Here is a 14,446-nt window from a genome sequence, read left to right as displayed (position 1 = left end):
AGGTGGGCCTGTTACAAGACAGCACACTCCCAGTGCTGGGTGGCTTCAGTGCAGTGCTGCCCTGTGCCTCTGCTCAGGGTGTCTGCTTTGAGGCCACCTGCGTGGTGTTCTGTGAACTTTGACAAATGGCTGTGTCATTTGCAGAGCATTCAGCACAGCTTTCTGTGAGACACATTTCTACAGCTGCCACCTGGCCAGAGGAGCTCTCAGCTCTTCTGCCTGGTGACAATGAATGGATCCTCAGGACCAGGATGAAGAGGGCCAGTAGAGCAGGAGGGGATTGAGCTTGGATCAATCACTGCTATAATATCATAGAATCATAGAATTATTATATCTTTTGAGACTCAGATTTGCTGGCTCCTGCTCAAAGTTTGTTAAGAGACAAGTTCTGCAAGATCAGTGATTTACTTCTTCCTCTTGGGAATTACTTCTCATAATTGTGCTGACAAGTCTAGGGGTTGGATTGCCCAATTTAACGAAACCCTGGTAGGACTGCTGTCTAAAGATAGAACATAAAGAGGAGTCTTCAGGTCCACAGAAAAGTAAAGATACAAGTGATAATGACAGGCATTCAAAAAAGCCAAGTGCATTTGTATTCACTACAAAGGGAATAGTAATTCCAAGGCAGTAGATAGCAATTGGTAAATTCCAAATTAGCTCCTTCTCATGAATCTCACGAAGACTCATCCTGTGCCATTCAGGTTAAAATCTGGGACATCCCCAATCAGATGCTAAAAAGAAACATTACCACTCCGAAGAAAGAACTTCTTGGGCATGCTCGAAGAGTGGGTCTGATTGAATGGCATCCCACAGCTGATAACATTCTCTTCAGCTCTGGCTATGATTACAAGGTGGGTCTGTGCTCCTAGGGCATCCTGTTTGGCTGGGTGTTTTGAAATTTGTTTTAATTTCAAGCCATAAGATGGTACTAAAGTTTGGATGCTTTCTTCAGGGGGAGATTCCATGGTGACCCAAAGGCAAAAGGATATTGCTATTAGTTCAAAAGGACTGTATAATTTTCCAGTTTTCCCATGAACTTCAGTCTACTTTGCTCTTCTCATTTACTGAATTGGATACAGCATGCAATGCCATCCACTTTTCTTTGTGCTAGGGCTTATATCTGCACTGATGTTGTCTACTTTTATGTATAAAATGTGCTGCAAAGGAAATTAAAATATTGGACATTCTTAGCTGACATTGACACATTGCTGTTAGTATCAGGAATTATTTTAAGTTCTGGAGAACAATCACTTATGATGGTAAGACCTATACATGTAGAGAAAAGATGAAGAAGTGAATAGAATACACGAAGTGCCTGGTTCTGTGAGGCAGCAAAGGACTGATTTTTTTATTATTTTTGCTCCAGATAATGATTTGGAACCTTGATGTCAAAGATGCTGTACTTTCAATGCCAGTGAAGATTCTTGATGCTCACAAAGATGTGGTCCTCTCCATGTCATTCAACACAGATGGCAGTCTCCTTGCCACTGCTTGCAGGGACAGAAAGATACGTGTGATAGACCCTCGTGCTGGAACAGTGCTACAGGTAGGTTGGGTTCAGAGGTTTATGGTCCATCTGATCTCACCTCTTGGAGTGTTTCCTCTCCTGGGTAGCTAGCTTCATTGCTGTAAAAGACAAAGCATCTGTGCCCTGCATTGCCCAAGGCACTATATGGTGCTGTTCCCTTCTACTTTCCATGGAACGCTTGCTGTCATTGTTGAAAACAGGGATTTTGTATCTTGATACCATGTTCCTTGCTCTTTGAAACCTTACTTGGATTGTATTGTTTTCATAGGTACCTCTTGCAGCCCTCTGAGGGACATCATGGGAGGGAATGTAGAGGTCAGGTGGACAGGTGGATGCAAGTGTACATTTGATCAAGGTTGTTCTTTTCCCCTGCATTTTGTTGTCTAGGTGAAACTGGTTGCATTTTGTAGCTATTTGCACAGGTTTGTGTACACAGAAACTGCAACTGCAACTACTAGGGACTGCTGTCTTGCAGATATGTCAATCAATAACTATGGACATGAGATTGGCTCACTGGTCAGAGCAGGGTGCTGATAACACCAGGATTGTGGGTTTAATCCACCTATGGGCCATTCGCTTAAGAGCTGGACTTGATGTGACACTTTATGTGTCCCTTTCAACTCAGAATATTCTATGATCTGTGGTTGAGCTTTTGGGAATGATCTTGAAGAGTTTAGGCCACTTTTTTCAGATGCCTGTGAAATCCTGCTGACTGTAGTTCAGCTGGGCTGAGCAGATCTTTCAGATGTGAGTGAATGAGAGTTGTCATGTAACATGAAATGTAGCTGTGCAACAGATGCTGTCTTACTCATGCAATGTCCTTTCTTTCCTACAGGAAGGAAGCTACAAGTCTCACAAAGCCAATAAAGTCTTATTCATTGGAAACATGAAAAAGCTGTTTTCTACTGGAACGTCTTTGTGGAATAATAGGCAAATTGCATTATGGGATCAAGTGAGTTGGACCAAAGATCTTAGCCATACCAGCTTTTGCTGCCACTTTAACTTTCCACCTGCCACATACGCTAGAATTGATTTATAACAGCAATTCAGAAGTGATCTGTCAGATTCCTGAAGGGTATATAAGTTTTACTGCTCTGAGACATGACTGAGTTTCTGGAGAAGTTCTCAACATAGAAGCCTAAGAGAAAAAAGTGAATGTTGTGCCCATGTCCTGGTTTTGGCTGGGATAGAATAAATTTTCTTCTTAGTAGTTGGCATAAGGTTATGTTTTGGATTTAGTATTGAAAGTACACTGACATACAGGGTGTTGCTAAGTAGTGCTTACCCTAAGTCAAAGACTTTTCAGTGTCTCATGCTCTGCCAGTGTGCAGAAACCGGGAGGGAGGATATCCAGGACAGCTGATCTGAACTGGCCAGAGGGATATTCTATACTATAGAATGTCATGCTCAACTGGGGGGAGTTGGCCAGGAGCAATGGATTGCTACTCAGGGACTAGCTGGGCATTGGTCAGTGAGTGGTGAGTGGTTATGTTGTCCATCACTTACTTTTCATCAGTTTTATTCCTCTCTCTTCCTTTTCTTTTCACTACAATTGTTATTGTTCTATGTTTTGCTTTTTTTTTCAATCACTGACCTGTTCTTAACCATGGGCTTACCTTTTTCTGATTCTCTTCCCCATCCCACTAAGGGGAAGTCAGCAAATGGCTCCATGATACTTAGTTGCTGACTGAGGTTAAAGCACAGCAGCCCACTACAAGAAGAAATTGTTCAAAAGACCTCTATGTGGTTAGTTACTTTAGTTCTGACTTAATGTGGCCCTTACTGGTCTTACTGGCAAACTGGTCCTGGTGCTGGAAAGAGACATGAGCTCTAGACTCAGCCTACATAGATGAAGCCCTCAATGAAGAAAAGTGTGTCAGGTTTTTGATTTCTGATGATTCTTGATGGTGGAGTACTGAGGTAGTGCTTAATTGGTCATTTCCAAGACTGATCTCTTGTCAGGATGGCTGCTAGCCTTATGGAACTCTGCTCTCATCTATCCTTTCATATGCAGTGAGATGTTTTTACTTTGTCAGTGTCTAAATATGTCCCTTTGCATCAACCACCGTGCAGCACAATCTTTTGTCTCTTTGTAGTGCTGTCAGGCTTTGTTACCAGACAAAGCTGGTGGACCAGGCCTATGATTTGCTGTGTTTTGGCTATGTTTGGACATGGCTGCTTTGCACATGTGAGAGGCAAAGCACCATGCTGCTGTCTGAAGGCTTTCCACAATGCTGAACAGTACTGTGACACTTCATGGGTGTCATGTCAGGGTTTTACATGCTTGGTTTAAGAATACAGTGGGAAGATCTGTGAGGTGAGGTATGTAAAGCCTCCTTAGGAAGAGGGATTGGCCCAACAGGACTCCTTCTCAGTCCACACCCGTCTTTGCATCTAAACAGAAGCTCTGGCTTACTGCAGCCTGCAGCTGGTCACTTCTGCAGGAGAAAATGTGCATTAACTTTATGCTAAATACGTTTATGTGAGAATTGCCACATGAACAGCTGTAGGATGCCAGAGTCTGCCCTGTGGGTCCTCCCAAAATCACTCCCTTCAGCAGTGCAAGGATAGCTTTGTACAAGAGGTGCCAGCTTGGCATATAGAGTGGTGTGCTGTGTCCTCCTACATGGCATTCCTGCCAAAGGCCAGTGGGAGGGTCGTCCTTCACCAGGCACCTCCCCACTGAGCGATGCTGAGACTCTTGGCTGATTCAGACTGCTCCTGTGGGTGGTGCACCATTGGGAAGTATTGCCTTGACTAGAAGTTTTGAGAAAACATGAGTAAAATTCAGTGTGAATTTTACACCAGTGATGCAGGGGTACCCTGAAGGTCCCTTCACATCCTGAGGTCAGGCCCATGTAGAGGCAGGCAATGTTTCTAACTGTATCTACCCCGAAATGCACCCAGAAGCCTGAGGTGTTAGAGTGGTAGGAGCTGATGTCCTGCCCGCAGCCAAGGCGTGGGACAGACCCCCCTTTCCCACCCACAGAGCTTTGCAGCAGTCTGTGCATGGCCCCTGCTCAGGGCTGTGGGCCACTACAGGGCTCTGCTCATATGCCACTGCCAGGTGGGGTTCAGCTGAAGTGTCCTGGACCTGAGGTTACTGACAGGTGATTGCAGCTGACTCTTTTTCCTGTGTCCTGTCCAGAATAACCTTTCTGTGCCTTTACTGGAGGAGGATCTGGATGGCTCCTCAGGACTACTGTTTCCCATCTATGATTCTGACACACACATGCTTTACGTGGTGGGAAAGGTAAGTGCTTTCCACATCAGCAAGTGCAGTCTTGATTCTGCTGTCAGCCTATGTTGTTAATGTTAATGACATACTGACATTAGAGATGCTCCTGAATCATGTTAACCTAAGGATATGAGCAGAGGGGGTGGGGCCAGAGGGTGCTTCATCATCAGGCCACATTTACCATGTTTACAGATGTACCATGTTTACTGTGCAGAGGTGCACAGCTGGATAGGAATTTGAGGGTAAACATTTGGTTCATTGTTGATCCTGCATGGCTTCTTGGGCCAGGAATTCTTCTTAGACTGTCATGCTGAGCAGCAGAGTCTGGCTGACGTTGATTGTCTTTGCCTTTAGGGTGATGGAAACATACGGTACTACGAGATAAGCCCTGAGAAACCATACCTGAACTACCTGATGGAATATCGTTCTCCCTCACCACAGAAGGGAATTGGTGAGTGGAAGAATGTCTAATGTTACAAGAGGATTGTGACTTCTTTATTTTAGAGGTTGCCAGAGTCTAAGACTATCCAAAATACTATTTAGGAAAGAGAATGGGTCAGGTTCTTCCACACAGGTTTACAATTCCCATTCTGTGATTTCTCTGGTAACAGATCTTCACAGCTTAATGCCTTCAATCTTTTGATTGAAGTCTACCCTCTTTTTTACTTACATTTCCTATTTAGAAATAGATCTACTGTGATTAAGTCACCTCTCCTCCCTTGGAGACCCTTGCTTATAAACCTGCCTGTGTATTGCCCACTGTTTAACTAATTCAAGTCACAGAATTTAGCTTTCAGCCCTCTGGCCTACTCTAAGAGTCATATTCCTCTACATGTTTCTAGGATTATTAACAACCCTCCACACTACCTGTGGACACTCCTGCTCTTAGTGGACATTGGTACAGATATTTGGAAGTACCGAATTTTGTGCCTGCAGGTTGCCTTCAGAAAAAATTAAAAGGAATATATTATTTAAAACCTAACTGTAAGGATCTCCTCATTATTCAGTTTTTATAATATTTCCAGTACAACATCCTTATTTCTCATTGTCATAGTCTCTTTAAAAATCATTTAATGGAAAGGAAGTGTACAAGTGTTTTTAAAAGGCCTAAATGAATCATGTCTACTTCCTTTACCTGCTTTGTTCAGCTGATCAAGCATACTGCTGAGGTTATTGTACAAAACCTCCTTTTCCATATTAACAAAACAAAATACTGTGTGGAGGAGTGGAGTTTAGATTCACTTTTAGATGAATGCATAATGTAAGGAGCAACAGACCTGCACATAGAATCTACTGCTTAATGAAGTCAATAGAAAACTAAACTTGGGTGCCATGAAGCAAGGTCTACAAGCATAGGGAATCTCTTTTGTTAAGGGAATTGATGTGGATATAGCTTTAGGCTGTATAAGCTAATGGGAGAGAAATCCACTGAGGTTATCAGGTGATTAGAGACCTTGTGTGGCTTAGCCAGTCCCTAAAACACAACTGGACAGAATAGATGTTCACACCTTTCTCATTCTCATTTCCCTTTTTGGACAGTGTTGGGGAGGATACTTGCCTGGAAGGTATTTCAGCCATATATAGCTATTCTGGTGTTGTTTAGGTGTCCTGAAATCCCTTCATAGGGACCCTGATGCTCTAATCCTGAGGCATCATCTGCTAGTTCAGTTCTGTTCTGGTCACTCTATTAGAATGAATAAAGAACAGGAGACTTAGCATGAAAACCACACATGTTGTATGCAATAATGTGATGTGAGAGGAAAAAAAAAATTATTTAGTCTTCTCATTTGTGCCACTGAGCCAGTTTTGGATGCAGACCTCAAACCATGCTGATGTGGTGCTGATGCTATGACTCCTTTCATTGTTTGACCCTTTTCACACGGCTAGTGATACTAACTTTCCTAAGGAGATTTATACTCCATTTATTTCATGCTCTTTCCCCAGGAATAATGCCAAAGAGAGGTCTTGATGTGGCATCTTGTGAAATTTTCCGTTTTTACAAACTGATTCCAACTAAAAGCCTGATTGAGCCCATCTCCATGATTGTGCCTCGACGGGTAAGTCAACCTCAGGTCATATTCATATCTGAAGCAAATATCAGTGTTAAAATGAGGACTCTACCTCCTCTCTGTGACTCCTGGGGGCAGGAGAGTAGGAAGAGCAGGGGATTTTCTCTCTCCTGGCATGAGGGACATACCTGGCCAGTTTCTGGGGCAGCCCTGCGAACAAAAATCTGGGTAACTCAAGAACTAGGTCTCTGTTTAGTATCTGACTTTCCAAGACAGGCTGCCAGGTCTCCTAGATGTCTGTAAACTTCTCCACTAGAATCTGTTTGACATAACAAAAGAGGGAGAGGGGTTGGAGCTGATGTTGGGTGGCATAAAAATCTCCTTTTGGAAGGAAGAAGAATCACCCTGGTAAAACAGGAACTATGAATTAATGGGTCTCTCTACCCCTTGGGTGGAATTGTGTTACAGACAGTTGTTCTGCAGCATGAAAGGCACGACCTATTGCACTGAGGGTGATGCAGGAGCAAGTCTCAAAGCTGGTGTCATTAGAGAAAGAAACAGGCTTTGAACCTGTAGCTAGCCAAGGTAGCTCCCGTGTGATTGTGTGAGATAGGTGCAAGGGAAATGTCACTGCTGTGCTCTCTACTTCCAGAAAGTGGAATATGTAAAAAAGGCGTGAGTTTCTTGAATTCAGAGACACAGGAGAACTAATGCTCATTCCAACTCCCAGCCGGTGTGTTCCTCCAGCTTTATCTCCTTGGCCATTTTCTGTCAGTTGATAATCAGCTGATGCTTTGTGACTTGTCCATCCTTTGTATCTATGTATTAATCCTCAGGAACATGATTTCGTGGGAGTTGAGTTAGCCTATGTCAACCTCCCCCAGTCTGAAGACTTACCAGCACAAATTAAATTAGGCCTTCAGATGCAATTCTTCTGAGTTGAGGTGAGGAGCAGAGAGAGAGGTTCAGAGCAGGACTTTATGTCCATTCCAGTGAGTGCTCATGATACTCCCTGTGTTGAGAGAGAATAAACTGATTTCTCCACCACAAATGAGAGCTCTTTAAGCCAAAATCTGGCTGGCACAGTTACTCTGGACTTTTGTTTGCTTCCAGTCGGAATCATACCAGGAAGATATCTACCCCTTGACTGCAGCAGCCCAGCCTGCACTGACAGCACAAGAATGGCTCAACGGGATTAACAAAGGTCAGCACGTGGAGAGCTCCTCTTCAGCTCCCCAGGGCTTGGATAAGCTGCTGCCAGCTCTCTGGTCTATTACCTGCCAGAGAAAGAGGAAAGAAGGAAAAGGACAGATATAGTAAATATGGCTGGAAGCTAAAATAACTTGGTGACTGTAAATTCTGGAAGCTGCTCCAGTCAGGTGCTTCCATATTTCTCTCTGAATTAATTGCTTACAGCTGGTTGTTTGTGTGAATTGCTTACAGCTGATTTCTCTGGTTTGGTTTGTGGGTTGTCACTCATTTCCTCTCTCCCTAGAGCCTCTCTTGGTATCCTTAAGACCAGGCTCTGAAGGTGTGAACTCCCTACCACAGTTTCTTGAGCCAGAGCCACTCACAAAAGCTACTGATGTGAGCCAGCAACAGGGAGGAGGAGGAAGGATATCACTGGAGGACAAGCAGAAGCCAGGAGAGATTGAAGGCAGCAGAAAACGGCTGAAAGTGGAGGAGAAACTGCCAGAAAATGAACAAATGTGCCTCTCCAATGTCTTTGACATACTTGAGTGTCCAACACCAAAAACTAAAAGTGAGGTATGAATGTCTAGGGTGAAGTGCTGGGGCCAGGGCGGAAGCCCAAAGCCAGATGACGAAAGGATGCCATTCACATGGTGGCAATTGAGTGAGAGTTTATTTTGCAGGCCTATGTCAGTGCAAGCTTCTTTGTTCTTTGTGGTGGCAAAAGCTCTGCCTGCCCTGACTGCCACATGGGAAGCAGAAATATGGCACAGCAGCACCCCAACTGAGGAGGTCTGGAAAGGAGGGGACAGTCAGCATGTTCACTTCCTAGGCATTCCTGGGGCACAGACTGGCTGCCTGGGGACAAGGAGGTCCTTGTGACTTCCAGTTCTGGAGGAGAGAAGGGGATTTAAGCAGGATAACCCTTTGATGAGAACTGCAGTAGCAAGTGGGGTGAGGCAGCAGGGGTTCCTGTGAAAGGAGTGGGTGCACCTGTGGTGCATCCATGTAGTCTTAACTTCCTGACTGTATTTTGGACCTTGACATGAGAAAGAGTCTGCAGATCACAGATCACGAAAAGATTCTGGTAGCTCCATCATCTGTCTTTAGCTGTGGAAAACCACCTCTCTGTATAGTAATCAATAAGTGATGGCTTGTCAGCCTCCCACTGCTGGCAGCTCAGGGATGTTTTCAACTATATGCAGTGTGTTTGCTTTTAGGAATCCTGGAATAATTTTCTTCCCTGTGAGAAATGACTGCTCACTTAAAAATATTCAAAGGTTTATTAAGCCTTGACAAATGCAGCAAAGGACTGAATAAGGAAAAAGAGCAGTGCTGGGATTGTGTAGCCAACCACCATGTGCTCGCCCACAAAATGGATGCTCTGCCTTTTATACCCCTGGTGCTGCATTTGGCACCCCTGGCCCCTCCCAAAGTCTGTCAGTTGACTCTTCTTTGCTGTCCATTGTGGGGACTTTCCTCCAGCTTGATAGAAGGTGAGGTGTTGTCATGCCTGCCTCCTGGTAACAAGCCTGCCCCATGCAAGGGGCACATGTACACGCTCTCCCTCCACATGTCCTGGCAACCAAAGCTGTCCAGTGGCAACAGCAGAGGGCTGGGAAAGGGGACTATGAGGAGAACAGAGGATGTCCAAACAACAAATCACAATAACATAACCACAAATCAGTAAAACTTCTCTTAACATACACGCAATATTAATCTCTGTCTTGGTTTGAAAAGACAGGTGTCTACTAAGGAAGGCCTGAACCTCTCTTGAAATGGAAAATGTAAACCTCCTCCTTCTGAATTATTATAATTTTGAAATTAAGGGGCTCTCAGGCAAAGATATGGGATAACAGTTCTTTACTAGGAAAATTAAAATAGAAATACAGTATTACAAAGAACAGTCCCCAAAACACTGACAGAGTCAGTGTTAGTCAGTCAGGGTGCTGGTAGCAGTCCCATTAAATGGTGGCTACAGGCCTCCTGCAGTGGCAGATGTGGTTCAGCTGAAGCAGTGCTCCTGTAGAACAGTGAAGTTTTCCTCTGAAGGTCCAGGGATGGTGTGGAAAGGTCCAGCTTTCCTGTGGAATCCAGTGGAAAGAAGGCATCTTTCTGTCCAAAATCTCAGATTTTATCTAGGTAGGAAAGGCTTGGCTCCTCCCCTGGCTGGAGCATCTCCCAGTGGGATGATGTAATTTTATCAGTCATACAGTGGGACTGAATGGCCCAGCACCAGATGATATCTTCCTGGAGGGAAGATGGGTTGTGGAAAAGATAAAGATGATTGCCCCACCTGGTCTTAAAGGTGGCTGATTAGCAGATAATATGTGCCACGGAGATAAGGGTCACTGCCCCACCCAGCTTGAACAGATGGTGATAGAATACACATTTCTGGTCGAATCCTGTATTGCAACCCAAGACACACAGAGTCAGAATACAACCTGACACCCTGTCAGTCAGGGTGTTGGTTGCAGTCCCATTAAATGGTGACTGCAGTCCTCCTGGAGTTACAGATGTGGTTCAGTTGAAGCAGCGGTCCTGGAGAAGGGTGCAGTTTTCCTCCAGAGGTCCAGTGATGATGTGGAAAGGTTTGGTTTTCCAAACCAAATTAAAATAAAATACAGTACAGTAATAAAAAAAAACCAAAAACAACCTATGCTTGGCACAACTGGAAGAAGAAAAAAGACTTGCCAAAGGTCAGAGAAGGAGATGCAATAGACCCAGGAATTTAGACTCCAAATACTTTCTGTGAAACACATGCAGTCACAGCCAAATCTAGTGGACAACAGGAGCACTGCTGATGTTGTCTCTTGGTTGGAGGCCTCCTCCTTAGACGTTTCTCTCAGAAGTGATGTGACAGCTCTGGTGGTATTGTCAGGTTAAACCTGTGTTTTCTTAGTGTAAAGTAAATAAAATGTGTGCTTTCTTACAGCTTTTACAGATGTATTACCGGCAACAGGAAGAAATCCGTCGGCTACGTGAGTTGGTAAACCAGAGAGATATCCAAATTAAACAGCTGAAGCTGGGGATCAGAAATCTCTGTGCATCAGAAATCTCTGACACAGGCAATTACTGAGGTTGCTGACCTGCAACTCTTTGTACCCCTGGACACAGAGGGAGATTCCAGTTCCTGCAGATAACTCCTCCTAGGTTTTTTACTGGGGGTAAAATTGATATTTCAGGCAGCATGGACTTCCCTGGCTTGTGGTGGTCACATTTCCCTAATTGTCACCAGACAGTTTTTGATGGATTTGCTGTGCTTCTTCAGGCTCCCCTTGCTTGCCTGCTCACCAATGTCAGAAGCTTGTGTGTTAATGTTAGTGAGAGACTTTGGAAAATCTTGCTCTTCTGGTCTTGGAGAAGCTATGTGTTAATCTCTAGGAATGACCTGTTTTGCTGTCCCTCCACATGACAGGAAAATGGGAGACTAAAGGCAGCTGCCAGCTTCTTTTCTCAGCCTGGGGCCCAGCAATGCGCTCCTGTGTCCTTGCAAGAGGGAGCCCACTCTGCTGAGCTTCAGAGGCACCTCCAGCTCCAAAGTGATCCCTACGCACCCCTCTCCCCTCACAGCTCGGCCCTGCTGCCAGGTGGATCGGGAAAGCCGTGGCTGCCCTGCCCTGGTGCTGGGGATAGTCCCGCTCTGAGTGGGAGGCTGCACTGGGGGTGCCAAGGGCCGGCACTTCAGTGACAGGAAAAGGAGAGTCGGTGTTGGAGGACCTGCTTAAAAGAGTTGGTGGTGTGGGCTAGTTCTCACCAGGGAAGCTGAAGAGTCTCTGTGTCCTGTGAGTCAGTGGCCTTCTTTCCCTCCTTCTGCCAAAGACCAGCTGCAGTCAACTGGGGGTCACAGAAATATGAGGACATTTAAAGCTGCACAGTGTTGACAGCCAGGGGATTTGCCAAAAGGGTTTAAAAGGATGAGTGGGGATTGGACCCCTGTTGTAATTCGGTATATGAGGTATAAGAACTGAAATCAGGATCCTGTAACCTCCTTCCTGCAAACCCCAGTTCCTGTCTTCCTTTCCGGTCCTGTGACCTTCCCCTGTGTCCTTGTACCCACCGGGGGTCGGATATTCCGGTCCCTGTCTCCTCTGAGTCCTTATCCCATTGGCAGCTAGCCAAGGCCACTCCCATTCCCTTCTCCTGAATACCTGGTTCCCAGAGAAACTCGGCCTCTTTCCGGCCACACCATCGCCATGCAATAAACTGAGGCTGAAAGAGCCTCTTTTTGTATCCTTCTCCATCCATGATGCGATACTTTGTCTGATCTTAAATAATTGGGATATAGACACAGTATAACAGCATCAGACCCCCAACCCACTGCAGGCATTTCAGCAATGGTGCTAGAAGTGCTGTGTCAACCACAGTAAGATCACAGGGCCGAGGCCAGTCATGAACAGCCCTCCAGGGTTACTGGAGTATCACTTGTCCTTAATGCCTGCAGCTGCTGCTTCCATAGCTCCCAGGTGCCAGCACCTTCTCCCATTCCTGCAGCCATCCACAGCTGCAGGTTCCCTCTTGCCAGCTGTGTTGTCCAGCCCCCTGCTTCCTCCCGGGCTGCTGAGCCTTCCTCAGCCCTGTGGCCACACTGATCTGTGCCCTTCAGCACCAGCTCTCTGGCTCAATGCTGTACCTTATGGACATGTCTTAAACCCAGGCAGATGAAGCAAACCAGTGTTTAATCTGTAACTGTGCGCCTCTATAGTGGCACATAGAAAGCATAGAATCAGCTAGGCCCAGAGGATGTGTCTAGGACACATCCTTGTCACCAAATGCATTTTGGCTGCATTTTTTTTTTTTTTTTGCTTATTTTTTAATACAAAATAAATTATTTAAATTATTTCCAAAGTAAAGTAATTTTTCCAGGGGATTTTTTACATCGTCTTGAGGACTGTTTCTTTGTTATTCTGTGACTGACTAGCATAGAGAATGGTTGGCCACTATGGTTCTTATCCTAGGGTTGTGTTGACTTTAGCATTTATGGAAAAGAAGGTGCTTTCTTTTAGGCTTTGGTGAGACTATTTAATCAAAGCTTCTTTTTTAGACAGTATGCCTGTAAAAGCATGGACCGTGAAATGTACTTAAATTTGGAGCTTAACTGCAACCACTAATCTTTCACATGGAAAAAACCTCGAGGAAATGGAGTTATGCGTTCATGATCTGTGCCTAAATAGTCTTGAGTAATTATTGTAAAAGTTTTTAGAACTCTAAAAGCTTTGTAAAAAAAAACTATTGAACATGGGGATAAAAAACAAATCTGTGCAATGGAAAGCAAATATAACTGAATAATAAATATATTTAGTTTTACTTTTTGATACATGCAAAATTGTTTTATTATTGTATTGTTGAAGACACTGAAACTTAAGCTGAATCAAGGTCAGAAAGGAGTGTCATCTACTGTCTCTTGCGCTTGCTTCAAGCTGTGGCCTTACACTAGTAGGTGGGTTGTACACAGTGTTACGCAGATGGCCCTGTCTTTTTACATCTTTCCCAGTTGCTCTTGATGACACGAAGGGGTAGCCATTTCAGTCTGTTCTGAATTGCTGTGTGTGTTGCCTCAAGTAAACTGAGTCCTGCTGGAGATGAATTCTATGTGGTGAGGTGTTTGCTGCTGTCTTGCAGTTCTGGCTCTTTGCTTGTGCAGCACATGCTGACCAGGCTCTTTTAGATATTCCACATGAGGAGGGTTTAATGTGTTATTACCAAATTTGCTTATTTGAAGATGGGATTTTGATTTAGCAGACTGAAGCAGCATGGACAATACAAGCACAGTATAGCAGCTGCAACCTGCAGCTAGATCACAATGCAAAGGAGATTCCCATTGCACTTACTACCATGATGCTAGATATCTCCAATCACTAGGAAAAAATGTGTGGGCTGAAGCCAGCTCAGGCCTGTAGCTCTCTTTAAAGCTCATTTTGTTGTTTTTGATTTTGCGTTGTTTTGCTCTGATTTGCATGGGCATAGTAGCTGTGGTTAAAATATGAAGAACCATCGCCTGTGCTCATGTCCTTTGAGCTTCTTTCACTGTAGAGGTTTGTTGATCCCTTGCAGCTTTGGGTATGGAAATATAATTTTAAATGTTTTTGGTAGCATATTTTAGGCCAGTGTAAGGAGAAAAAATGGTGGAAATTGCTGGAGGAAGACTGTGCTGTGAACTTTGTGCACCTGCCGTGTCATCAGGACACTGTAACTTCCTGACCTCCTGGTCCTGTGAGGAACCTTGGGCTGGTGAGAGTGTCTGGGCAGGCACTGTGTCCCTCCTCAGGGCTGATACAGTCTCACTGCTCTGAGCAAAGCCTAGAAAAAGGCAGCAGCAGGCAAATTAGTGTGGGAGGCAGAGAAAGATCCTGCAGTGCCTTTGCAACTGTGGTGTTATAGCTGCTTAACCTCAAAGAGAGAGTAAAACATGGTGCTGCAGTGCTAGCCTGCCTGTTGGATTTAGAGTCACACCATTTCACATCTTCACCCTCTACTCCA

The 14,446-nt window shown here is 44.7% G+C and overlaps 1 protein-coding gene across 3 annotated transcripts in view; it reads left to right on the top strand.

The window, feature by feature from the left end:
• CORO2A (coronin 2A) overlaps positions 1-13,279 on the top strand; it is a 60,566-nt gene extending 47,287 nt beyond the window's left edge. For all 3 annotated transcript variants that reach the window (XM_056513786.1, XM_056513787.1, XM_056513788.1), the window contains exons 4-12: positions 702-851; positions 1,367-1,546; positions 2,364-2,480; positions 4,677-4,781; positions 5,121-5,217; positions 6,711-6,823; positions 7,889-7,979; positions 8,271-8,542; positions 10,902-13,279. In XM_056513786.1, coding sequence (XP_056369761.1) covers positions 702-851; positions 1,367-1,546; positions 2,364-2,480; positions 4,677-4,781; positions 5,121-5,217; positions 6,711-6,823; positions 7,889-7,979; positions 8,271-8,542; positions 10,902-11,045 — 1,269 coding nt within the window. In that variant the 3' untranslated portion in view covers positions 11,046-13,279. The remainder of the gene's footprint in view (positions 1-701; positions 852-1,366; positions 1,547-2,363; positions 2,481-4,676; positions 4,782-5,120; positions 5,218-6,710; positions 6,824-7,888; positions 7,980-8,270; positions 8,543-10,901) is intronic.
• The last annotated feature ends 1,167 nt before the right edge of the window (positions 13,280-14,446 follow it).

The sequence above is a fragment of the Oenanthe melanoleuca genome, chromosome Z (assembly GCF_029582105.1).
Source record: "Oenanthe melanoleuca isolate GR-GAL-2019-014 chromosome Z, OMel1.0, whole genome shotgun sequence".
NCBI lineage: Eukaryota > Metazoa > Chordata > Aves > Passeriformes > Muscicapidae > Oenanthe > Oenanthe melanoleuca.
This window is presented reverse-complemented; position numbering and strand designations above follow the sequence as displayed.